Below are 25,410 nucleotides of genomic sequence, written 5' to 3' on the forward strand. Positions count from 1 at the left end.
TCATGTATGTTGGTTACCTATGTACATGTCACCACTTCCCAAAATTTACAGACAGTTCCTGAGAACTAACTGCTGATAGTTGAACAAAGTTAGAGACCCGCCTTGATTTTTCCTTTTCCAGTTTCAGGTAATAGCGTTACCGATCTTAAAGCCAATTATAGGATCATCTGAAAAGATGGGCTTGATAAAGGACAGAAATGGTATGGACCTAACAGAAGCACAAGATATTAAGAAGAGGTGGCAAGAATACACAGAAGAACTGTACAAAAAAGATCTTCACGACGAAGATAATCACGATGGCGTGATCACTTCCCTGGAGCCAGACATCTTGGAATGTGAAGTCAAGTGGGCCTTAGAGAGCATCACTACGAGCAAAGCTAGTGGAAATGATGGAATTCCAATTGAGCTATTTCAAATCCTGAAAGATGATGCTGTGAAAGTGCTGCACTCAATATGCCAGCAAATTTGGAAAACTCAGCAGTGGCCACAGGACTGGAAAAGGTCAGCTTTCATTCCAATCCCAAAGAAAGGGAATGTCAAAGAATGCTCAAACTACCGCACAATTGCACTCATCTCACACGCTAGTAAAGTCATGCTCAAAATTCTCCAAGCCAGGCTTCAGCAATATGTGAACCGTGAACTTCCAGATGTTCAAGCAGGTTTTAGAAAAGGCAGAGGCACCAGAGATCAAATTGCCAACATCCACTGGATCATGGAGAAAGCAAGAGAGTTCCAGAAAACCATCTATTTCTGCTCATTGACTATGCCAAAGCCTTTGATTGTGTGAATCACAATAGACTGTGGAACATTCTGAAAGGGATGGGAATACCAGACCACCTGACCTGCCTCTTGAGAAACCTGTATGCAGGTCAGGAAGCAACAGTTAGAACTGGACATGGAACAACAGACTGGTTCCAAATAGGAAAAGGAGTACGTCAGGGTGTATATTGTCACCCTGCTGATTTAACTTATATGTAGAGAGTACATCATGAGGAACGCTGGGCTGGAAGAAGCACAAGCTGGAATCAAGATTGCTGGGAGAAATATCAATAACCTCAGATATGCAGATGACGCCACCCTTATGGCAGAAAGTGAAGAGGAACTAAAAAGCCTCTTGATGAAACTGAAAGAGGAGAGTGAAAAGTTTGGCTTGAAGCTCAACATTCAGAAAACGAAGATCATGGCATCTGGTCCCATCACTTCATGGGAAATAGATGGGGAAACAGTGGAAACAGCGTCAGACTTTATATTTTTGGGCTCCAAAATCACTGCGGATGCTGATTGCAGCCAGGAAATTAAAAGACACTTACTCCTTGGAAGGAAAGTTATGACCAACCTAGATAGCATATTAAAAAGCAGAGACATTACTTTGCCAGCCAATGTCCTTCTAGTCAAGGCTATGGTTTTTCCCATGGTCGTGTATGGATGTGAGAGTTGGACTGTGAAGAAAGCTGATCGCCGAAGAACTGATGCTTTTGAACTGTGGTGCTGGAGAAGACTCTTGAGAGTCCCTTGGACTGCAAGGAGATCCAACCAGTCCATTCTAAAGGAGATCAATCCTGGGTGTTCATTGGAAGGACTGATGCTAAAGCTGAAACTCCAGTACTTTGGCCACCTCATGCGATGAGTTGACTCACTGGAAAAGAGTCTGATGCTAGGAGGGATTGGGGGTGGGAGGAGATGGGGATGACAGAGAATGAGATGGCTGGATGGCATCACCGACTCGATGGATGTGAGTTTGAGTGAACTCTGGGAGTTGGTGATGGATAGGGAGGCCTGGCGTGCTATGATTCATGGGGTCGCAAAGAGTCGGACACGATTGAGTGACTGAATTAAACTGAACTGAACTGGAAAGTATTTCCAAAATACTGTGCCTGGGCCACTTTTTAGTTGATTTTCCCCCAAACAGAGATAACAGGTCCAGACTTTTCCATCCTCTATCCATAAATCAGGTCACCATTTTTGCCAGCGTTAACTAATTATTAGTTAACATTATTTCTCCTGGAAAAAAATCTACAGAATAAGCATAGTCTTTGGTTTGAACTTTCCAGAAGCTAAGTTTTATGGTTTATTTCACTAGGGATAGAAAATCTAAAATTCCACATTTTGCCCTTGGTCCAACTATATTCTGCCCATTAGGAAAAAAAAAACAAACCTATTTAACAAAGGTGGCCAACAGTTTATGGAATCAATTGAATAGCACAGCTTCTTCTCCTAAGTCATGTCCACTTTGTGGATGGAGAGACTTTGCAGGGAGACTGGTATTCACTGCCAGGAGAGGACTCAGATGGTCTTGAAGTCATCCAGTGCCCAGATAGCAGCCCTGAGCAGCCTGCCTCCTCAGGAAGGAGGGAGAAGTTCAACTCCGGCTGAAGTGGGCCTGGACTGTCCCCCTGTATCTTGTCACTGGCTGGTGCCCTTTGCCCTCTCCCTGTCCTCTGCCTCTTTCCCCCTTCATCCCACCCTGGCTGCCTCTGTGCCGCCCAGAATGCCAGAGCTGTTGTGCATTCATCTTCTGACTGCTTGGCATCTAGGGAGGCGGGGATGACCACAGGCTGGGAGCCAAGTTCTCCTTCGTACTCAGGGGGCAGGCCCCGGGCATTCTTTTAATCTCGTTAAGCTTGGGAGGAATGAGGTATGGGAATTGAATGAGATACACGATTCATGTTTGCAGGCAATAGCAGCATTAGGAGCCGCGACCGAGGCTCAGGGTGACCCAAGGGTTTTTAGGGAGAGACTCTGTCCTGAGTACTCTAGGAGCTACCGAGTGGGGTCCCGGGAAAGGGAGAGAAACAGGGAAGCCCAGGGAGCCAGGACTCAGCATCCTAGCATCTGCAAAATGCTCTCCTGGCTGATGCGACTTGATGGCAAGACGACAGGCACGTCAGCGTTTCTGTCCCCACCATCGTGACTCGTGGTGGCTCGGCGGTTCCCTCCTCCATTTCAGAGTCTGAGCCTCTTGCCTGCTGCACTGCTCAATTAGAGTCCTGGGCTCTAAGGCCTCCACGGCCCAAGGATTTGTGCTAAATCCTCTGCCTCTTCTCTTGTTATGAAAGGTGAGCTTGTACAGAGACCACAGCAGGTGCATAAGGAAGGCAGGTAAGGCCAATGCCACCTGGCCTGGCCCCGTCCTGGGGCTGCTATGAGGGGCTCTGCAGAAGTGATGCTACAGGACCCACCCTCGAATCATCTCCTGGTTATTCTGTGCACTGGCATCATGGTCTGATATTATTGTGCCTGTTTGCTCCTGGTCTGGATCTCCCCCTTAGACTCAAAGCTGTGTGAGGGCAGGTTTCTTGCCTGCTGGCTCATGGCTGCATCCTCCCACCCTCAGCAGGACTGGCACATGGTAGGCCCCCTGGTCATGACTGCTGAGCCCTGGAAGGGACTGGAGGCAAGAGACAGTATGTCCCAAAAGGCTTGATGCAGTTTGAGCATTTTTAATACTCTCAGAAGTAAATATCTGACAAACTTGCAAGCAATATCAATTGAAGAGTTCATTATATTTCATGTCCAGTTATTGGACTTTGTGAATTTTGTATAAGACATTTTCAATTTTGATTATTTTGTCTCGATCCCTTTGACTGAAGATGCCAAACATTGGTTTAAATGCTAACACTAAGGAAAGAAATAGGCTATCTTTTTAAAGAGTTACTTTGATAAGTGTGTTAGTCACTCAGTCATGTCCGACTCTCTGGGACCCCATGAACTGTAGCCCACCAGGTTTCTCTGTTCATGGGATTCTTCAAGCAAGAATACTGGAGTGGGTTGCCACTGCCTTCTCCAGGGGATCTTTCTGACCCAGTTATTGAACCCGGGTCTGTGGCATTGCAGGCAAATTCTTTATTGTCTGAAACAGCCATGTTTAAAATTAAAAAAAATGGAAATCAACTTTTCTCTTCAAAATTTATAAAGTAAATAAGTGGATAAGGAAATGTAAATAATTAAACTTTCAAAAAAATTGAAGTTGGACAGCATCATGGACTTGATGGACATGAGTCTGAGCAAGCTCTGGGAGTTGGTGATGGACAGGTAGGCCTGGCATGCTGCAGTCCATGGGTTCGCAAAGAGTCGGACATGACTGAGTGACTGAACTGAATTGAATGTTTTGAGACAGCGCTAAGACTTTGGGACATCTCAAATGTACAGGTCTGCATGTTACAGAGAATTTATAGGAGTTGGACTGATTGGAATTTTCCTCCCTTCCTGCCAAGTGTTACCTAGAAGAGGTGGAAATAACTGTACTCATGGAAATAGGCAACAGAAATCAAAGCGAGAGCTCATCTTAAGGAAGAAGTTTCTAAGAGTCATACGTACAAAGGCAGAACAGACTTCCTTGTGAGGGAGTGACTTCCCCATCAGGGCATGCAAGTTGTTGATGCATATTAGTGCAGGGGCCCAGGCTGCTCTGGGTGCTATATTGTTTTACTAGCTGTGTGGTCCTGTGTTCAATAGGGATAATAATATATAGTAAACATGTTCATTTTCTACCAGGTGGTGCTAGTGGTAAAGAACCCGTCTGCCAATGCAGGAGACCTAAGAAATGAGGGTTTGATCCCTGGGTTGGGAAGATCCCCTGGAGGAGGGCATAGCAATCCATACCAGTATTCTTGCCTGGAGAATCCCATGGACCAAGTAGCCTGGCAGGCTACAGTCCATGGGGTCGCAAGAGTCAGACATGACTTAGTGACTATGAAAGAGAGAGAGAGAGCACGCTCCTACAGTCCATAGGGTCGCAAAGAGTTGGACACGACTGAAGCAACTTAGCACACGCAGAGCTCCTTTGGGACGTTGTTCCCGTAACTCATCTTGAGACTTGCTGTGATCTTTCTTGGCCACCAGGTGGCGCCCCAGACCCCAGATCAGAAAGCTCTGGAAAAGATTCTCTAGAGGGTATAGCTCGCTTAGAATGAAAACCAGCCAACTTTTGGAATTGATAGCTCGTTTAGAATGAAAACCAGCCAACTTTTGGAACTGATAGCCAGGACGAGCAAAATGTTTCCCCAAGTCTGTAAGGTAGAATTCTGCTTTTACTGTGATTCCTGAGTACTTCTCTAGGGGTTTGTCAGCAAGCATTTCTTTTGCTCCTCCAGGGGAGTCCAGAGGTCCCTGGGATGTCTAGATGCACACAGGATGGGACCGGACCTGCCTGACTCTCAGCACTCAGGACCCATAGGAATGGATACAAAGGAGCCAAGCTGGGTTAAGGGAGTGGAAAAAGGCGGCTCCTTTGCTCAGGGTCTCTGTGTGGCTGCAATGCCTCTCACTGGCTCTGGGCTTAGTTTCTGGATTTTCAGAGCGTTGTGGTGAGACCTGTGAGCTGTCGGGGTTCATAGACACCAGTCAGGTTCTGTCTTTGAGGTGTCAGGTTGCACTCACTCGCCTTGGTGATCAGAGGTCAGTCAGAGGCTGGCACACCCCACCTGGCCCTGCTGGCCCCGTCCGGGGTGAGTATGGGGGGGTCTTTGCCTGGGGTGTGTCCTCTGCCTTGGGGGTGGAGCTCAGTCCATGTGAGCTGCAGGCTGGACAGGCCAGGGGTTCATGGCTGAGGACCCCTACCTCGCCACTGAAGACAGATGGGAGCCGGTGGTTAAACTCCCAGCCTCCTCCCCTCAGGGAGGGCAATGCTGAGGGGGTGTCCCCACAGTCCCCTGAAGCCCCAGCTCACCTACACACCCTCTGTTGGTCTGTCCTCCCACTATTTTCCTTCCTGTTTCCCTCACTGGCCTCCGGGGGTTGCCTCCTAAATAAATTCCTTGCACCCAGATCCTTGCCTCAGGTTTGCTTTTAAGGAATTCAAACAAAAAGAGCAGGAGAATTAGGTACTTTGGGGCTTCCCTGGTGGTTCAGATGGTGAAAGAATCTGCCTGCAATGCAGGAGACCCGGGTTCAATCCCTGGGTCAGGAAGATCCCCTGGGTTAGGGAATGGCTTCTCACTCCAGTATTCTTGCCTGGAGAATCCCATGGACAGAGGAGACTGGTGGACTACAGCCCAATAGGGTTGCAAACAGTTGAAAACAGCTGAGCGACTAACACTCAGATGCTTTCAGAGCACAAATTACAAGAGAGAAAAAGAAGCTGATGGAGAAAAAGACCCCAATGTCTCCCTGAATGCCATGAACTAATCGCAACTCTTCATTTTTGCAGGCAGCAGTTTTAAGAATCCCTTGTTCAAAAACCCAGTTACTGTGGGCATGAAGAAAATTTAAAAACTCTTTAGAAAACCTCACTGTGAGTGAGGAATCCAGGTTTGAAATTTTCCGTTGCCTCCACTCTGTCCTGTGAATAGGAAACTGCTCCTTCCCCCATTTAGACACCACCCGACATGTGAGCCTGGCTTATCAAATATTAATTGGGTGCTATATTTTCCCCTGAGTTCATAGCAGTCTATGACATTTTGATGCCAGCTTTTTGGAGGCTCACCAAACACAGAGCGCTGAAACCCGAGGGGCAAAGCCTCCCTAGTTACATTTCAGAATGCTCTGGATGTATTCTTCTCTGAAATTCAGCACCCAGTTCAGGCAGACCGCTTAGCAGACAGTGCTGAAGGAGCTTAATGATGGATTTGTATAGGTTGCTCTTGCTTTATTTAGGTCCCTGCAAATGCAAGTGTCAGCACAAAGTATGTTTATGGTTCCATTAAATCACCAGGAAAAAGCAAAACAAAACACATAGAGATGGTTGTAAAAAAAGAAAAACAAGGTTGGGTGACTCAGCCTGAATAAATTAAGAACCAAATTTGATGCAAAACTTGGAATGAATGAGGAGCCACTTCATTCTCTAGCATCTTATCCCCTCATTAGTTTTCTCTCTCCCTTTCTTTTTTGGCAGGGGGAAGGTGTTGCTTTCTAAGTTTCTAGCAACCTGCCACCCTCGTTTTCTAAAGACCCCATAAAGGGGAATTTGTTAAACATCTTTCCTGTAGAACTTAATAAAAAGATTCTTCTAGGTAGAGTATTTTCCCTTAAAAATGAGATGCTTGGAACAAACAAAACACGCCACCAAAAGCATTTTGAAGAGTTCAGAGTATGTTTACAATAATTTGTGCATTTCTCCTCATTTTCTACCACCTTTATTTGAGTCCTATTTATATTTTATGGATACGTGGACAAAACTATACGTTGAAAATACAGGGAGTCCTCTTCCACTGTTGGTGGGAATGTAAGTTGGTGCAGTCATTATGGAAACAATACAGAAGCTCCTCAAAAAACTAAAACTAGAGTTGCCATATGATTGAGCAATCCCACTCCTGGGCGTATACCCAGACAAAACTAACTTGAAAAGATACAGGTGCCCCAATGTTCACAGAAGCATTATTCACAATAGCCAAGACATGGAAACAAACCTAAATGTCCAATGAAAGTTGAATGGATAAAGAAGATGTGGTATTTACATACACACACACACACACACACACACACACACATAGAATGGAATACTGCTCAGCCATAAAAAAGAAAGAAATAGTGCCTTTTGCAGCAACATGATGGACCTAGAGGTTATCATGCTAAGTGAAACAAGTCAGGAAGAGAAAGGTAAATGTAACATGGTATCACTTATATGTGAAATCTAAAATATGATAGAAATTAACTTATTTATGAAATAGAAACAGGTTCGCAGATATAGAGAACAGACTTGTGGTTACTAAGGGGGAGGGTGTTGGGAGGGGGAAGGACTGGGAGTTTGTGATTAGCAGATGAAACTATTATATATACGATGGATGAACAACAAGGTCCTGCTGTGTAGCACAGGGAACTATATTCAGTGTCTTGTAATAAACTATAATGCAAAAGAATATAAAAAAGAATATATATATATATGTATACGGGCTTCCCTGGTAGCTCAGCTGGTAAAGAACCCACCTGCAATGCAGGAGACCCTGGTTGGATTCCTGGGTCGGGAAGATCCCCTGGAGAATGGATAGTCTACCCACTTCAGTATTCTTGCCTAGAAAATCCCCAATGGACAGAGGAGCCTGGTGGGTTACAGTCCATGGGGTCGCAAAGAGTTGGACACAACTGAGCAACTAAGTGCTCATGCATGTGTGTGTGCGGGGACACACACACACACACACACACACACATGTATAACCAAATCACTTTGCTATACATCAGAAACAAACACAACATTGTAAATCAACTATACTTTGATAAAAATTTTTTAAAAAGACATTAAGGATACTGATACACAAAGAGTACATACAGGACAATTCCATTCATATAAAGTTCAAAAACTGGGAATAACCCACGTTTGCTGTTAGAAGTCAGAGTCATGACTGTTCTTGTGTGTATGGGCAGCAACTGAGGGATACACAAGGAAAGCTTTGGGGTGCTGTAGTGTTTTGATTCTTGATGGTTACGTGTGTGTGGCTGGCTTGTGAAACTTCATTGATCTGTGGACTTATGATCTGTGCACCTTAAAATTTTTAAAGTTTACTGATATTGCCATACAGGTTAAATTAAAAAAAAATTTTTTTTTCACCCTTGCTAAATTGTACCAATCCCTGCTCTCTTGCTCCACTGGGAGTTTTTGCCGGGCCCTGGCCGGGATGGAGACTGGGTGTGATGCCTCCTGGGGACGTTTGGCAGGGACGGGACAGCCTACCTGCGACCTTGGAGCCGTAGGCCACGCCGACCCCGCAGATGTTATTGTTGGCAGCCGCAGAGACCTCCCCGGCACATCTCGTCCCGTGGCTGCAGAGAGAAGCAAAGACGGGTCAGACAGTGGTCAGATGACTTGGGGAAGGTTTCTTAAATTCTGTCAGTTTGAGCAGTTGGATTCTTCTGAGTGGTTCTGTTAGCCTGGAGCCAGTCCAGGCCACTGCATCTTCCCTCTGTGTCTCTCCTCTCACCCCTTCCACCTCCCAGCCGCCCTTGGCTTGTTTCTACCATGAAGAGTCTTGTCAGAACATTTCAACCTTGAAAGGTGATCTCTACTTTAAAATCTGAAGTGTCTTCCTGCAGAACGCAGTCATAGGCTTTCTGCAAAAAGGAAACATGAGATTGACAGATTGGTGCTAGTCGAAATAGCTGACTTTGTTTTTTTTTTTTGAACAGCTAAAATTGTGGGCTAGTGTTTATTTTCAAGGCTGGTTCTGGCCACCAGGCAGTGAATGCTGCCTGTCAGCTGTGGGACAAAGATTATTTAACTTTGTTGGATTCTAGCCTCCTTTAAAGTTTCCTTGGTGGTTCAGATGGTAAAGAATCTGCCTGCAATGAGGGAGACCTGAGTTCAATCCCTGGATTGGGAAGATCCCCTGGAGAAAGGAACTGCTATCCACTCCAGTATTCTTGGGCTTCCCTGGTGGCTCAGACGGTAAAGAATCCGTTTTCAATGCCGGAGACTGGGGTTCGATCCCTGAGCTGGGAAGAACCCATGGAGGAGGGCATGGCAACCCACCCCAGTATTCTTGTCTGGAGAATCTCTTTGGACAGAGGAACCTGGCGGGCTACAGTCCATAAGGTCACAAAAAGTCGGACACGGCTGAGCGACTAAGCACAGCACAGCTCCTTTAAGATATATGCTACAGAACCCTGCCTTCCTCTGGGAACCAAAAAAGCACACACAGGCAACATTTCACATTCAATTTCAAGGACTCCACAGAAACTTTGAGGCTGACCTGATTAAGAACCCTGGACAGTCATTAGATCCATCTTTCTGAAGTTTTCTGGCCTGAATCTTACAATTCTGAGCAAGACCTTCTTAGGGCTTATGTTCTAGACACTGTCATACGTCCAAAGGCAGAACAGACTTCATTGTGAGAGAGTGAGCTCCCCATCACTGGAGGCATGCAACTTGTTTGCTCATGTTAGTGCAGGGGCCCAGGGTGCACTGGGTGCTGCATAGTTCTGCAATAGACACCGTAATTTCATTAAGCTTCTCCCTTCTGCTCCCTTTTCCATTAGACCAGAGGAATCCAAACAGTTCTCCCTCCTGTGAGCACTTCCCCTCCCCTGACCCAGGCTGCCTGGTGGCTGGCTTGGGGTACAGTGGAGTGTGCAGAGGAACTTGGGCCACAGACAAGGCCACTAGGGGAGCATGACCGGACGGCACCTCAGGGGAGGCCCCTGGAGGTCTTCTTCCTCCAGACTCAGCCAATCGCCCCATCAGTGGCACATGGAGAGAGACAGGTGCCCCACCTACGTTAACAGCATGATGAGCAAGCGGGCATTTGTTCTCTTTTAAGCCACTAGGTTTGTGGGCCTTTAGTTAAATGGCAAGAGAACCAAGCGTAAGCTTGAAATCAATCAGAAGTGTGTTTGGACCCCAAACAGCATCCCAGCTGTGGAGGAGCCTAGTGTTCATGTCCTTGCAAGCCACCAGCCCCAACCCTGCAAGGCCCTCCTAATGCTCCAAGAAGCAGCCAAATTTGAAGTTGGTTGGAACAGCATCTGCTTGGCCTGCGGAGGGGATGGCAGTGAGGGCTGCCTGCTTGCTATTTACATGGCGGGTGCAGGAGGGCACTTGGGGAAGGGGCTTATTGGCTGCATAGCCCAGAAAGTCCTGATCTCTGTAGTGTAGACTGGTTGCTACATTCTCCTGGGACACGCAAACCTACCACATCAGTCCATTAAAAGAAATCACAACTGAGGATTGAAATATGCATATTTTCTTTCTCTACATGAGCAAAAGCAAATTCTGCATCCATGAAGGCTACACATCACAGGGACTCTGAATTCCCTCTGGAACAAGAATGATGGTGTTGGAGGAGACCTCACCACTGCTGCGGAGGGAGCCCAGCTCTGAGGGAGGAGAGGACGCCCAGCCCCCTGCCATGGACTGAGCGTGACGTGCTCACCGCCTCTGTGGCCTCACCGCCTCTACTCCTTGTAGGGGCAGGCACTTCTCTGTTTTGCAAATGTCCAAGTGGAGTCTCAGCGGACCTGGGCCAGGTCTGAGACGGGCTCACTGACACACTGAAACGGAGACTGGACCTCCCACCCCCCTCCCACCCAGGGAACAAACCTCCTCTGCCCCAAAACTGCTCACGGAGACCTGGAGGACAAAATCGTGCAAACTTCCTTGAGCAGACTAAAGACACTGAAGGCTTCTGTGTCTTTAATTTTGGTTTTTAAATGCGGAGATGCCAGTTGTGGTTCCTCCACAGGAACATTTGGGAAGAAGCATGTTTGACTCTTGGCGACCCCATGGACTCCAGTCCGCCAGGCTCCTCTGTCCTAGGGATTCTCCAGGCAAGACTACTGGAGTGGGTAGTCATTTCCTGCTCCAGGGGATCTTCTCAACTCAGGCATCAAATCTGCATCTCCTCCATCTCCTGCATTACTGGTGGATTCTTTACCTGCTGAGCCACCGGGGAAGCTCCATGAATATACAGTCCATGGAATTCTCCAGGCCAGAACACTGGAATGGGTGGCCTTTCCCTTCTCCAGGGGGTCTTCCCAACCCAGGGATCGAACCCAGGTCTCTCGCATTGCAGGTGGATTCTTTACCAGCTGAGTCACAAGGGAAGCCCGAGAATACTGGAGTGGGTAGCCTATCCCTTCTCCAGTGGATCTTTCTGACCCAGGAATTGAACTGGCGTCTCCTGCATTGCAGGCGGATTCTTTACCAACTGAGCTATCAGGGAGATTACTGCTAAATTAGATGATGCCAATTAATTATAAGTGGCAGTGGCTTCCTGTAATTGTTGGTGATACCAAGCCTCTTCACCAGGCCCTGGGCCTCTGTGGACTCCATTCCTGCAGCCTCGATGTCTTCCCCTCAGTCCTGTTTTCCTAACCATCTCAGGCAAACGTCCTTGTTCCCCTAAATGTTAGGAAAATCATTTTCCAATTCCATGTTCACCTGGCCCCTCGGCTCTCAAGAACACTCAGTAGTTCCATTTTGCCTCTAGAATAAAACATGATCTGTCAAAAGTGGGAAGAGCAGTTGGTGGGGGTGGAGGACACATATGGTGGCTTGTTTGGCCTGCTTCGGACAAAGGTCACTGGGGGGCAAGCAACAGGAGTCAGGGGTATGTCATGTTGCCAGAGTAGCCCTGTTCTTCTGCTCCCCCATGTCCAGGCCCCTGGCAGTGTGGTCTTCTTGCTCCTTCATGAAGAGATGAAGCTTATTTCTCTCTTGAGTCTGGCCTTGTGACTTGTTTAGTCCAAAAGGATGTGGTGGAAGAGATGAGCCTGGTCCCCAAGAGGACCACAACTGTTCTTTCTCCTGAAACTGCCCAGGTGCCATGTGGACAAGCCCAGGTGCCCCATTGGATGATGAGAGACTGTAACCCTTCATGCCAGTCACCCCAGCTGATAGCCAGCCATCCCCCAGAAATGTGAGAGGCCAACCTAAGCTGGCCAGTCCCCAGCCCACCTGCCATCCGACCATGGATGCACAGGCAGCCAGATCAACAGACCTGATCAGCTGACCTACAGACTTGTGAGCAATGTCAGTGCTTATTCATTTTGGGATGATTTGTTATGTGGCATTATTTGGCAATAGATAACTGATACACTGGACAAGCAAGGCTGGAGGGATAACCCATTTAGCTCAGTTTATTATTTTTAAAATAGGAAATATTGAAAAAGTACAGACAAATTCAGTGAATAACAGAATGACTCTCAGATGGCCAACACTCAAGTCTATCAAAGTCAAGGGATTCTCATAACAGATTTTTTGTGGATATACTATCGTTTATTCATCAGAATCCTATTAATAATAGATATTTGGGTGTCTTTTTTCTTCTGTTTGGAGAAGGAAATGGAAACCTACTCCAGTATTTTTGCCTGGAGAATCCCATGTACAGAAGAGTCTGGTAGACTACAGTCCATGGGGTCACAAGAGTCAGACAAGACTTAGCAACTAAACCACGACCATTCTTTTGTTAAATACAAATGATTAACGTTGTGTATACATGGACAGTTAATATTTTACCGTATTTGATTAATCATTTTTTGTGAATGAGTTTAAAGGGAAATATAGATGTTATTTTCCCCACAATTGTTTAATATATATCTCTAAAAAATGACGATATCCTAAATAACCACTAGAGCATTATCATACACATAACATAATTAATTAAATGGTAGTTGTTTTTCTGGGATAGCAAAAAGAGAGAATCATTCACAGCAGAAACTTCTATTATAGACTGTTCATGTCTGCTGCCTTCATTTACATTTTATGTATCTTTAAAAAAATTCTTCTTAATTCTATAAATGGTTCTCTATTTATCCTACGTGTTGCTGATTCAGTAGTCTGTTCTATTGCATCTACTTTTTGATGCTTCAAAATTATTTTGGCTAATGTTTTGATTTTAAACAATGTGCTTATTTAATCAATAAAATATTTCTTTTTTTTTTTTTTTAAAGATGAGAAGGTCATTGTTAAGGACGAAAACTAAGGCAATGGTGGTGTGAAGAGAAAACTGGAAATTGATTCCGAGGACAGTTAGGGATGTTGTTCAGAGAACTTTAGTGTATAACGAGCACTTTTATTTGTGGCTCTTTTAAGATACCTTCAATTTTTCAGGGAGGGTAAATGAAATCTCTTTTGATAATGTACCCACTTGTATCCTATTGTAGTCCATATGGTTTTAATTTTAAAGCTTATGCCTTGAGGAAAATGAACCCTTGAGGGAACAGAGGACAGGTAAAGAATATTTACCTTATGTGTCATGGAGACACTGGTCACAGAAGAAAGTTAAAAAGCAGAGCAAACATGCAGTGAAGTTACGGTCCCCAGCCCAATTCCCACCTTTCTGAGCAAAGCAAAGTGTGTGGTTCTGAACACAATCCGTTAGGGCATCCCAGACTTCATTGTGGCCAAAGGAATCAGTAATTACAAGGGAGTCAGTACTTACAAGTACAGTCTTATACTGGTAGAGATTTTTTAAAGAAAAAATTTGGCCTTGCTGTGTGGCTTTTGGGATCTTAGTTCCCCAACCAGAGATTGAACACACACTCTTGGCAGTGAAAGTGCCAAGTCCTAACCACTGGACCTCCAGGAAATTCCCTAGATTTTTTTTTTTTAAAGAAATAACAAACCTCAAAAGCTCAGATGAGAGAATGGATGTCTGAGGAAAAATGGCGGGAACATTCATCTATCCCTTTGGCATAAACTTTCCTCCTTTTCTGTCTAGTTGGAGAACCTCTGATTTAGATCCTATGGAAATCCTCTCCATGCATTTCACAATTACATTTTCTGGCACTTAGAGGGTGCCTGCATTTGCCACACTCTGTATCAAGTCTCTGTATGCATATCCTTAGTACCTCATGCAAACCTTCAGGGTGGAGTTTAGTCGCATTTTACAGATAAGGAAAACTGATTCAATTCAGGGATCTCTTATTTCATACCAAGCAATTAATAATGTACTACTGCATTTGTCCATTATAATCTACTGAATTTTTCTCTGTTAAGAATAATTACCACCTGGGGACCATAAAATCCCCCTTATATGGTAAACAGTTTCCAAAGTAGAAATGATTATACCAATATATCTCTATTGCAATCCATATCAGTCTCTCCATTACTCCAAAATCTGTGTTATGTCTGTTTCTTTTATCTGAAGGGGAAAATTAAATGATGAAAACTTCCATAATCCCGGTAGGAGAATAGAAAAATAAAAACTCGGAACTTTGTGGTATTTCTCCAGTGACTCAGAAAGTATGAAAATATTAGTTGCTCAGTTGTGTCTGATTCTTTGCGACCCCATGGACTGTACTCACAGGTTCCTCTGTCCATGGGATTCTCCAGGCAAGAATACTGGAGTGGGTTGCTGTTCCTTTTTCCAGGGGATCCTGCCGACCTAGGGATCGAACCGGTCCTTGCATTGCAGGCAGATTCTTTACCGTCTGAGTCACCAGGGAAGCCCTGGTGGTATTTCTTCAGTGGCTCAGAAGAGCCCTCCACATTGAACTGTGTTGAATTTCACTGTGCTTTGGTTTGGATAGAGAGAGGGTTGGTTACAAGCAGCAAACTTTGAGCTAATATCAGCTTATGAGGTAGTCTCAATGCTCATATGAAAGAAAAGCTTAGATTAGGTCTTTGAAGGCAGTTTGGATTTTATTATCCAGGAGGTGATTTCAGAATTAGTCCATAAAGATGAAAGGGAAAGATGTTCATCTATTTCTAAGCCATTAGATGTCACCAGGGTAAAGTATTGGTTTCTATCACTGTGCTAACGGCCAACCAGAGAGAACATTTTTCTCACATGTTCTTTTTTGGCCTGTCGCATTGGGTTCTTCAAAATGAAATATGACTTTTAATTAAAAAAAGTTAATCACTGAAAATCTTTCTTATTTGAAGGTTTAACTAATGCTATCAATCAAATACGTTCATCTAGAGATAGATGATCCTTCTCATCCATTTATCCTTCCTTCCCTTCATTTTGGTTGTTTGAATAATAAATGTCTTCTCTCTCCCTGAATTTATAGTAAACTTTTTGTAACCAGGAATTGCATTGAATCCAGACCCTCTTACTCTTTAAGGCGTAATGGATAGAGCACTCTGCACCCGGTGGTGCTCCGTAAATATTGCCGATGGCGGGGATGACATTTCAGTGGTGCAAGCCTGTCAAAGAAATGCTACGCGAGAGAGATTTTTATGGACAGCAGCACGGTAATAGACTTCGGATCTGCAATGCATCACCAAACACTGACCTAAAACCCAGCAGGGTTGGAAGATTATTGACAAAGCATGGGCTGCAAGCCTAGGGAGAAGCTGGCAGCCCTCAAATGGACAGATGTCAAGGCTACTCAACATCTTGGCCCGGCTGAGAAGGTGTGCCACCCATCCATCAACCAGCCAATCAATATTTATGGAATGCCAGCAAGAAAAAAATGTGATGCTGGATCCTGATTGTTGCTGGGTTGCATATTACAGAGGCTTATTTAATGTGTGTTATTTCTGCCTTCTTGCGGTTCAGATTATTGTTGCTACTGTGGCTACTATTATTATTTTGCTTGGCCCAAGTCTGTATTTCTCTGACTGCAAGCGAGGAGGAAATTATACTCCTTTTCCAAATTCCTCAACTGTGTTTCAAATATATCCCTGGAGTGCAAATGCCACATGTAATTATTAAATGGTTTGCAGTAGAATAAACACACTTTCTCTGCTGAAAAAGGAAGAAACCAACAAAATCAAATTAAGCGCAGGGCAAGGGATTCTAATAAACATCTCCTCTAAAAGCTGTCTTGCATGTGTATGAAGCTTGCCTTCAGAAAGAGTCCTTGGCTGCAAATTCCCACTGGCTATCTATTTTGCACGTGGTAATGTATATGTTTCCACACTACTCTCTCCATTCGTCCCACCCTCTCCTTTACTTTCCATGGTGGTGAGGAGATCGTGACAGAGAGTGTGAGCTTTCCTGGGCAGCTACTGCCTCCGAGTTCTGACCAGCCTCTGTGGCCAGGGGTTTTGGCTGGAGCTGCAGCAGCAGCAGCAAGCCCATTGCCGGTCAGCACCTGTCAGCCCTTCATGGGCATTTTGATGCTGAAACTAACTCATCCAAGAGCCCGAGTCTGCGGAGCAAAGATGGGGTGTTGGGTTTTATGCCCATGCCCAGAAGACAGCAAGTTAGTGAGCGATAGTCGCTCAGTCGCGTCCAACTCTTTGCGACCCCGTGGACCATGGCCCGCCAGGCTCCTCTGTCCACGGGATTCACCAGGCAAGAATACTGGAGTGGGTTGCCATGTCCTTCTCCAGGCCCAGAGGGGAACACCTGAAGAAACTGGCAGGCCTTGGGGCTGCACAGCTGACCAGAGGCTCATGCCTCCTGGACAGGAAACACTGCTCTGGCCAGAGACAAGGGCTCAAGGCTCTCAGAACCTCAGGCAGCAGCATGCCTGGAGGGTCCTTTTCTGTGCCCACTCCATGCAACCACAAGAGCTCTTCTCTTCTAGCAATCGTCCAAACCTTTCATGCCTGCCTCTTCCACGGAGCCTTCTTGGATTGCTGCCCTGTGCGCCAGTCTCTAACTCCCAGGCCAATTATCCAGCTACTGAACACATCTGTACCCCTTGCCTCTGCTTCTTTGCCTAATTTCTATTAATACCCTATTCACCCCAGAATACACTCACCCTTCCTCCAAACTCTGCCTAGTACCTTCGTTTAGATCCAGGACCAAAAGCTACCTCTTCAAGGAGGCCTGTCCCCGTTTCCCCAAGCAGAGATGACAGGAGTTTTGCATTTCTCCACACTCTCCTTTATTACGAGGCAGTGCTTGTAGCCGTCCCCCTCACTGGTGGCAAGTCCTATCTCCACCACTCATCAGCTGTGTGACCTTGCACACATGACTTGATCTTGCTGTGCTTCAGTTTCTAAAATGGGGATTATCCACATTTATTTCAGGAGGTTAGGTTGAGAATTAATACACACAAAACATGGAGACAGTGCCTTACACATGTGTGGGTGTTAGTCATTCAGTTGTGTCTGACTCTGTGCAGGCCCAAGGACTGCAGGCCACCAGGCTCGTCTGTCCGTGGGATTCTCCAGACAAGAATACTGGAGTGGGTTGCCATGCCCTCTTCCAGGGGATCTTTCCAAACCAGGGATTGAACCCAGGTCTCCTGCATTTCAGGCAGCTGCTTTGCCGTCTGCGCCTCCAGGGAAGCCCAAGTAACTGCTTAACAGGCGCTGTGGTTCCTTGTATTGTTTCAACCGTGGGTGTACTCAGCACTCGGTGATCCAGGCTCCTGTGGCCTCCTCTCAGGACACTGCAGGCTCCGCAGAAGCTTCACCAAAACTAACAGCTTCATGAGCACCACACCAAAGCCCCAGTTCTCTATCTCTTTTTATGCCCTATGACTTAATTTTAAAACTTTATTACTGTTTTTTAGTGTTTTTATTTATTTGGCGATGCTGAGTCTCAGTAGCAGTACATGGGATCTGGTTCCCTCACCAGGGCGAACCCCGGGCCCCCTGCATTAGGAGCGCAGAGTCTTAGCCACTGGACCACCAGGGAAGTCCCTATGCCCTTTGCCTTTAAAATCTACTTCTTGCTATAGAAAACATCAGAATAGACAAAACTAGAGTGAAATCTCTTGTAAATATCATCATCCAGCTTCTATGATTATTAACTCATGGCTAGTTTTATTTTCTCTAATCCCCCTTACTCTCTTTTCTTCTTCCACAGGCCCCTAGCTATACTGAAGGAAATACTAGGTGTACTATTTCTCCCAAGGGTGACTTTTTAATGAACTTATCCTACACTCCTGGGAAGGATGATATATTCAAATTCTCCTTGTGCCAAACAGGAATCATCTCCAGGATTCCAGCACCCTACTGTTTGGACCACAGAACCTCACAGTGCTGTGGGCCTGAACTTTGACCTGTCTTCCTCCCATAATCACTTGCAATAGTAGTTTTTATTAATTTATTTTTAATCAATTTTTTTTTTTTTTACTGGTTTTGTAAACCAGTAAACAAAGATCATGATCTGATCTGTGGTACTGTCCAGGCTTTGTAATAACAAGCCATGATGGATGAGGATCTTTGAAAATCACTTGATAATTGTGAAAAATCTCATTTACCAGTCAGAGTGGCCACTGTGTCTTGAGTCATTGGTGCCTTAGGAGGCAAGGATCATCCTTGCCTGACTCACGATGACTGTATCTGAGGCAATTGGACACTTGGGGATTTCACTGCTGGCAATGAAGAATTTCATTACCCTAAGTACTCATTGGTCCTGGAGGACTTTAGCCCGTTTAAAATTGAACTTTCAAGAACAAGTTTGCAAATGAAATTATTTAAGATAGAGGACACCTTCACTTTGCTTTTGTTTTTGTTTGAAGAATACTCTTATAGCTCATTACATGGGAAGACTTATTTGTGGGGGGGTTGTGTTCGGGTTCAGAAAATGAGTGGGGGGAAACCATTCTGTTGTTTATATTTTTGTGCTTGGGTCAATCCATCAGAGATGAATTTAGTATCTACTAGCTGTAGAGGCGGAGAAGGCAATGACAATCCACTCTAGTACTCTTGCCCGGAAAATCCCATGGATGGAGGAGCCTGGTATGCTGCAGTCCATGGGGTCGCTAAGGGTCGGACACGACTGAACGTCTTCACTTTCACTTTTCACTTTCATGCATTGGAGAAGGAAATGGCAACCCACTCCAGTGTTCTTGCCTGGAGAATCCCAGGGATGGCGGAGCCTGGTGGGCTGCCATCTATGGGGTCGCACAGAGTCGGACATGACTGAAGCGACTTAGCAGCAGCAGCAGCAGCTTTAGAAAGGGAGGCAATTAGCTGGCACATGTAATGCTACTGCTCTTTGTTTTGCTTTTTTTTGACTTTCTATTTTACTTTGGAATATAGCCCATTAACAACGTTATGATGGTTTCAGTTGCACAGTAGAGCAAGTTAGCCACTCTCATACATGTATCCATTCTCCTTCAAACTCCCCTCCTGTCCAAGCTGCCACATAACATTGAGCAGAATTCCCTGTCCTGTATAGCTACTGTCTTTTCTGATGGCTTGTAGACAGCTGGTGACTGATAGTGCAGAAACTAGGCCCACGCTCATGGTCATACTACCATTGAGTAGTGTTGCATAATAGTATGTCAAGCAGTATATCATACCTAGAATTAACAACACTGTATTGTATATTTGAAAACTGCTAAGACAGTAAATCTTCATCACAAGAAAAAAATTTTTTATGTGACTATGGTGGTGTCAGATGTTAACGAACTTATAGTGGTGATCATTTTGCAGTATATACAAATACGGAATCATTATGTTGTATGCGTGTGCACTCAGTCATGTCCGATTCTTTGCGACCTCACGGACTGCAGCCTGCCACTCCTCTGTCCGTGAGATTATCCCGGCAAGAATACTGGAGTGAGTTGCCACTTCCTCCTCCAGTGGAGCTTCCTGACTCAGGGACAGGTTTCCTGCATTGCAGGCAGATTCTTTACCACTGAGCCAGCAGGGAAGCCTGTTATGCTGTATACCTGACACTAAATATGCCTTAGTAAAAAATACTAAGTAAAAAATAATACCTATGCCAATTACATGTACTGTTTTGTCAAAAGGGACTCATGAGCTGTTATGAGGTTACAGTGAAAACACTTTTCAAAAACATATAGACACAGACCCAAGGGGCAAAAGTGTTCTCTGCAACAGTTTCAAGAGATCAAGTGAAACTCATATGTTGACATTCACCTTGTGGTGAGTTGAGAAAGGATTTCTTATTACTCCTATTTTATCTTTAATAAGGTGGCAAGTAATTCCTATTCAACTGAACAATATAGTTGAAAGAAAATTCTAGAAGAATGTTGCCATATTAAAAAAAAATTCGAGAATTTAAAAAATATAGCCACAACAAAGGAAAAAGTCACAGTATAATTTCGTGAAGCACTGAGATTATTTTTCTGGTGATATTCAAGCCTTAAAACACAGAACAGAGTGAACTAAAACCCCACTCCTGATGTCCCAGACATCCCCAGAGGCCCAGTTTACCTGTTAAACCAGTCGTCTGTGTATCTAGGGTACGGATAGGGATCATTGCTGCTGAAGTCGTAGCTCGCCTCAGCATTCTGCAAAACACAAGATGCGTCATTAGGTCATAAATCCAGAGCACGGGCATGAGAAGATGCTAAGAGACCCTACTGTCTTATGTGGATGGTCCCTCACCCAGGGCTATGTCAACCTGCTCTCTGGACCAGCCCTTGACAAGGTGACAGAGGTGGTGTGTGTCCATGGAGGTTTCTATCCTCTCCTGGTATCCTCTTTTCCAAGCTCCCTCACCCCATCCTGTTCCAGGTTCTCAAAGTGTTAGCGACTTTGGGTTCTGTGCTACCCGAGACCATCTCCATTTTAAGTTGAGGGACCACCGTGAGTTAGTGGGGTTCACTTGGAGCCAAGACTCACATTAACTTCCCTGGACTGATGGCCAGAAGGTTCTAGTTCTCATGTCACAAGTGAGGAAGCCCCTTGCTTTATGCAGAACTTATTCCCAGGTCCCAGCTTTGGGCCGACAGAGGCTTGTCTCCTTTACAATTATAAGTGTTAAACCCAAGACCCAAACACTGGCCACAGTATCAACCTCATTTATTTACTCAACAAATATCATTGAGTCTAATATATACCAGGGCTTTCCTGGTAGCTCAGCTGGTAACCTGCAAGGCAGGAGACCCCGGTTTGATTCCTGGGTCTGGAAGATCCTCTGGAGGAGGGATAGGCTACCCATTCCAGTATTCTTGGGCTTCCCTGGTGGCTCACATGGTAAAGAATCCACCTGCAATGCAGGAGACCTGGGTTCGATCCCTGGGTTGGGAAGATTCCCTGGAGAAGGGAATGGCTACCCACTCCTGTATTCTGGCCTGGAGAATTCCATGGACAGTCCACGGGGTGGCAAAGAGTTGAACACGACTGAGCCATTTTCATTTTTCACTTTCATATACCAGGGACTTTTCCAAGGATGGGAATACAGTGGTGACATCCCTGCCCTCATATAACTTATGGCCTAATTGGGGGGATAGATATCAATCCAGCAAGTAAATGCAAGATTGCAAACAAAGGCCCTCTTAACCCTACAGGTTACAATGAGGAGTTTAAATTCTATGCAGTCCAGAGCCTCCATTTTTCCCACTGAGAGTCTTGCCCCTCAGAAATCAATTATGTACTCACTTAATTTGTCTCTAAGTGACTTCATGATTTACTTTTTCCATCTTAGTCTTCAACTGGTCAGCCTTTTATTTTGGTCCATGATGGGAGATGGTCCCCCACCATCGGGTGGCTAATCCCTTCCTTCCTCCTCTCTGCCTTGTTGGTTGCCCAGGGATGTGGAGTTCCATGAAGCTCCTCTCTTCTCATCCCACCCTCCCTCCTTTGTTTTTGAGGTCTGCAACCAAGATCCCAGATGGTTTCCTGGTCCACAGTATCCACTTGTCTGGGAATCACTGGGTTAGGTACGTATTCCAGCTTGGAAATGTCTCAGTTCCAAGGCACCCTGAGACATTTTCAGGAGTTGTGCCCTTTTATGAGACAAAACACTATAGTTTAGTTTATGTAATAGTGTTACATGATGTTTGCATGATGTTTTTAAGAGCAAATTGACCAGTTCCATGAGTCTGGGTTTCCATTTGTTAGATGGCAAAGGGCCATTAGTAGCTGGAATGACCCGAATTGTAATACTAATGTATTAAAATAAATGAGCTTGGGGCAGAAGTCACCTTGAAATTTGTTTACAATTTTTTCATTTATTTTAGCTTTATTGAGGTATAACTGAAACACAAAATATCCCATATATTTAACGTGTACATCTTGCTGAGCCTGGACATGTGTATATACTCATGACACCATCACCACAACCGGGGTACTCAACATACCCATCACCTCCAAAAAGGTCCTTGTGTTCTTTTGGTAAGAACATTTACCATGAAATCTATCCTCTGAACATATTTTATAGTATATAATACTGTATTGATGACTGTTACATGACAGAGGTCTAGAATTTTTTCATTTGTATGAAGGAAATGTCACATTCATTGAAAATTCCTCATTCCATTCAAAATTTGGACCAGTCATTGTATATTGGGCACTGAACATGGCTATCTGTGTTCTAGAATCTAGGTCTTCCTTCAGTTCCTGGCTCTAGAGAGGATAACATCCTGTCTCCACTGGCCATAATTGTTGGCACATACCCAAATCACCTGCATTCACCATTAATATAATCCCATCTTTGGGAGACCCTCTCAGATCTGGCGTTTTTTTTTTTTCTTGACTTTTCTTGAGCTATGTAGATTCAGTCTTTCAAGGGATACTATCTTAAAAGTAACTTCTTCCTCTTCCCTAAGTATGTTTGGGTACCTCTAAACTTCCCTGAATTTTTGAGACAAGAGCATCCTTAGGTAAGGTTGGTGGAGTGGGAATATCAAGAGGAATACAAGGTAATACTTTATATTTTGGGTTTCAAAGCTGAGGTTGAAACTTTAAACAGTTGATTTGGAAGATTATTTGCTAAGCTTGGTTTGTTTCTCTGTAAAAGAGATTAAAAGGCCCCAGTCTAAGGTGAGCTGAAGGGAAAATTCTTGGACTAGCCCTCGTGAGGCCCTCAGAGGGGACCCTGAGTGCTACCTCTCTCTTCTGAGATGGGTTCCTGGAGTGGGAAGGGGATGCATTGGAATGTTGAACCTCAGAGAGGTCTGGGACTCATCCTAAGACAGGAGCTGAGGCCCAGAAGCAGCTCTGTGGGGTGTCTCAGCTGAGGGACCTGTGGTGGCCCCCTTCTGTGCTCTGTGATGCACAGCGCAGAGCAGAAAGCAGCGGAATGATCTTGGGAGGCTGAGATTAGTGAGAACACGATGAAAGAACCAGCTGCCCCAGGAAGTCCAGGGGTCAGGACAGTGAGGATCCAGGGTTCAGAGAGAATATGCGAGAAGGGATGACTGAGGCCGGTGGGGGTGGGGCTGCAGCTGTTGGTTCCAAGGTGGAGAGGTGATGAGATGTGAGTTCTAGGACCCCACCCCCTCTTCTTGATTCTGCGCTAGTCCTTTGAAGCTTGAGGGTGGAGGCAGGAGGCTGGGGGCAAAACTTGAGCAGAACAATGTCAAATCTCTACCATCGGTAGAGTAGGTTGTTGGATAGAAATTAAATTCCACTAGAGGAAAAATAAAATCAGAATTTTCTGCACTTTTGTGTTTGCGGCTTAAGCAGCTGACCCGTTTTTCCAGGTTTCTCACTCACAATTGTCTCCTGAGGTCTGGACTGAGGTTTTTGGCTCTAAGTCCTGGTTCTGGAGAAAATGGCTTGCCATGAGGTGGGTTGGGGGCACAGGGAGGAACTGGAGAGTTCTGACAGCAGAGTTTGATTTTGAGAAGCCACAGACTCTGAGACCACTTTTATAGCAAGCAGAAAGGCCATGTATTGTCTGAGGTCAGCTTCCCTCTGAAGGTTGAAATGGACGAAGACATAGGAACTTTAATTTGTTGTCTTTACAATTAATTTGATGACTAATGCTAATTCCTTGTGAGTCTATGCTGAGACTGCGTATTAAGGAAGGCAAACAGTTGTTTTTGTTTGGTCATATATTTTCTGGCTAAAAGTCAAATGGTTCATAGCAAGAAAAGATGAGCAACTTTTTGCAAGGGTTCTGTTTATAATTTTATAGCCCAAACCAAATCATTTATTGATCTGAACTACAATGTTGTCATCCATAAAATTGTCTGTGTACAGGAATAAATTAAACTGGCCTTGGATTATACTGGAATTTTCTAAAATATCCATTAACATGGATGTTTGGGAAGAAGTGAAGTCTCTGTATATTTAATAGTTGGGAATCCAAGGCTAAGCCAGAAGCTTGTTTTGGTTTGAATTCTGTAACATTGTTCAAAAATACATTAGTCTATTTTCCTTTAGAAAATACTAGCTGTTTAGTGAACATAATTTAATCATTGATGATTCAGGGTCAGGCTGATTCAGAATCACCATTAAGAACTTGAATTATCATTGTACCATAGTGAAGAAAGTTGGAAGATTGGGTTGAATCCAAAACGACCTCAGGGCATCTCTGCAAGTTATTTCTGGAAGAAACTTCTGATAATGGCTCATTTATTCTTTAAGAGTTGAGTGCAGGGGAAAAAAATCCATCCAGTAATTAGCATTTCTAAGTCTTAGTTTCTTTATAATTGAATGCATAGTCAGAAAGCAACGCTAGATTGCTCAGATGCTCGTTATGTCTGACCCTTTGTGACCCCATGGACTGTAGCCCACCAGGCTCCTCTGTCCAAGGGAATTTTCCAGGCAAGAATACTGGAGTGGGTTGCCATTTCCTACTCTAGGGCATCTTCCCCACCCAGGGACCTAACCCTCTCCTTTTACATCTCCTGCACTGGCAGGCGGCTTCTTTACCACTAGCGCCACCTGGATAGCCCCAGGTTGTTGTTGTTCAGTCACTCAGTCATGTCTGACTCTTTGCGACCCCACAGACTGCAGCACACCAGGCTTCCCTGTCCTTCACCGTCTCCCGGAGCTTGCTCAAACTCATGTCCATTGAGTTGACGATACCATTCAACCATCTCGTCCTCTGCCGTCCCCTTCTTCTCCTGCCTTCTATCTTTTTCCAGTATCAGGGTCTTTCCCAATGCATCAGTTCTTTGCATCAGGTGGCCAAAGTATTGGAGCTTCAGCTTCAGCATCAGTCCTTCCAGTTAATATTCAGGACTGATTTCCTTTAGGATTGACTGGTTTGACCTCCTTGCAGTCCAAGGCGGGGACTCTCAAGAGTCTTTAACACCATAATTCAAAAGCATTAATTTTCTGGCATTTGGCCTTCTTTATGGTCCAACTTTCAAATCTATACATGACTATTGGAAAAATCATAGCTTTCACTATATGGAACTTTGTAAGCAAAGCAATGTTTCTGCTTTTTAATATGCTGTCTAGGTTTGTCATAGCTTTTTCTCCAGGGAGCAAGTGTCTTTTAATTTTCATGGTTGCAGTCACCGTCTGCAGTGAGTTTGAAG

The 25,410-nt window shown here is 44.9% G+C and overlaps 1 protein-coding gene across 1 annotated transcript in view; it reads right to left on the minus strand.

Annotated features, from left to right (window-relative positions):
* PCSK2 (proprotein convertase subtilisin/kexin type 2) overlaps positions 1-25,410 on the minus strand; it is a 104,795-nt gene that overhangs the window by 29,187 nt on the left and 50,198 nt on the right. The window contains exons 5-6 of the mRNA XM_088843662.1: positions 20,405-20,481; positions 8,606-8,694 (exon numbers count right to left, since the gene is read on the minus strand). Coding sequence (XP_088699788.1) covers positions 8,606-8,694; positions 20,405-20,481 — 166 coding nt within the window. The remainder of the gene's footprint in view (positions 1-8,605; positions 8,695-20,404; positions 20,482-25,410) is intronic.

Source organism: Moschus berezovskii, chromosome 15 (genome assembly GCF_049115385.1).
Source record: "Moschus berezovskii isolate FMDL1 chromosome 15, NW_MosBer_1.0, whole genome shotgun sequence".
Taxonomy (NCBI): Eukaryota; Metazoa; Chordata; class Mammalia; order Artiodactyla; family Moschidae; genus Moschus; species Moschus berezovskii.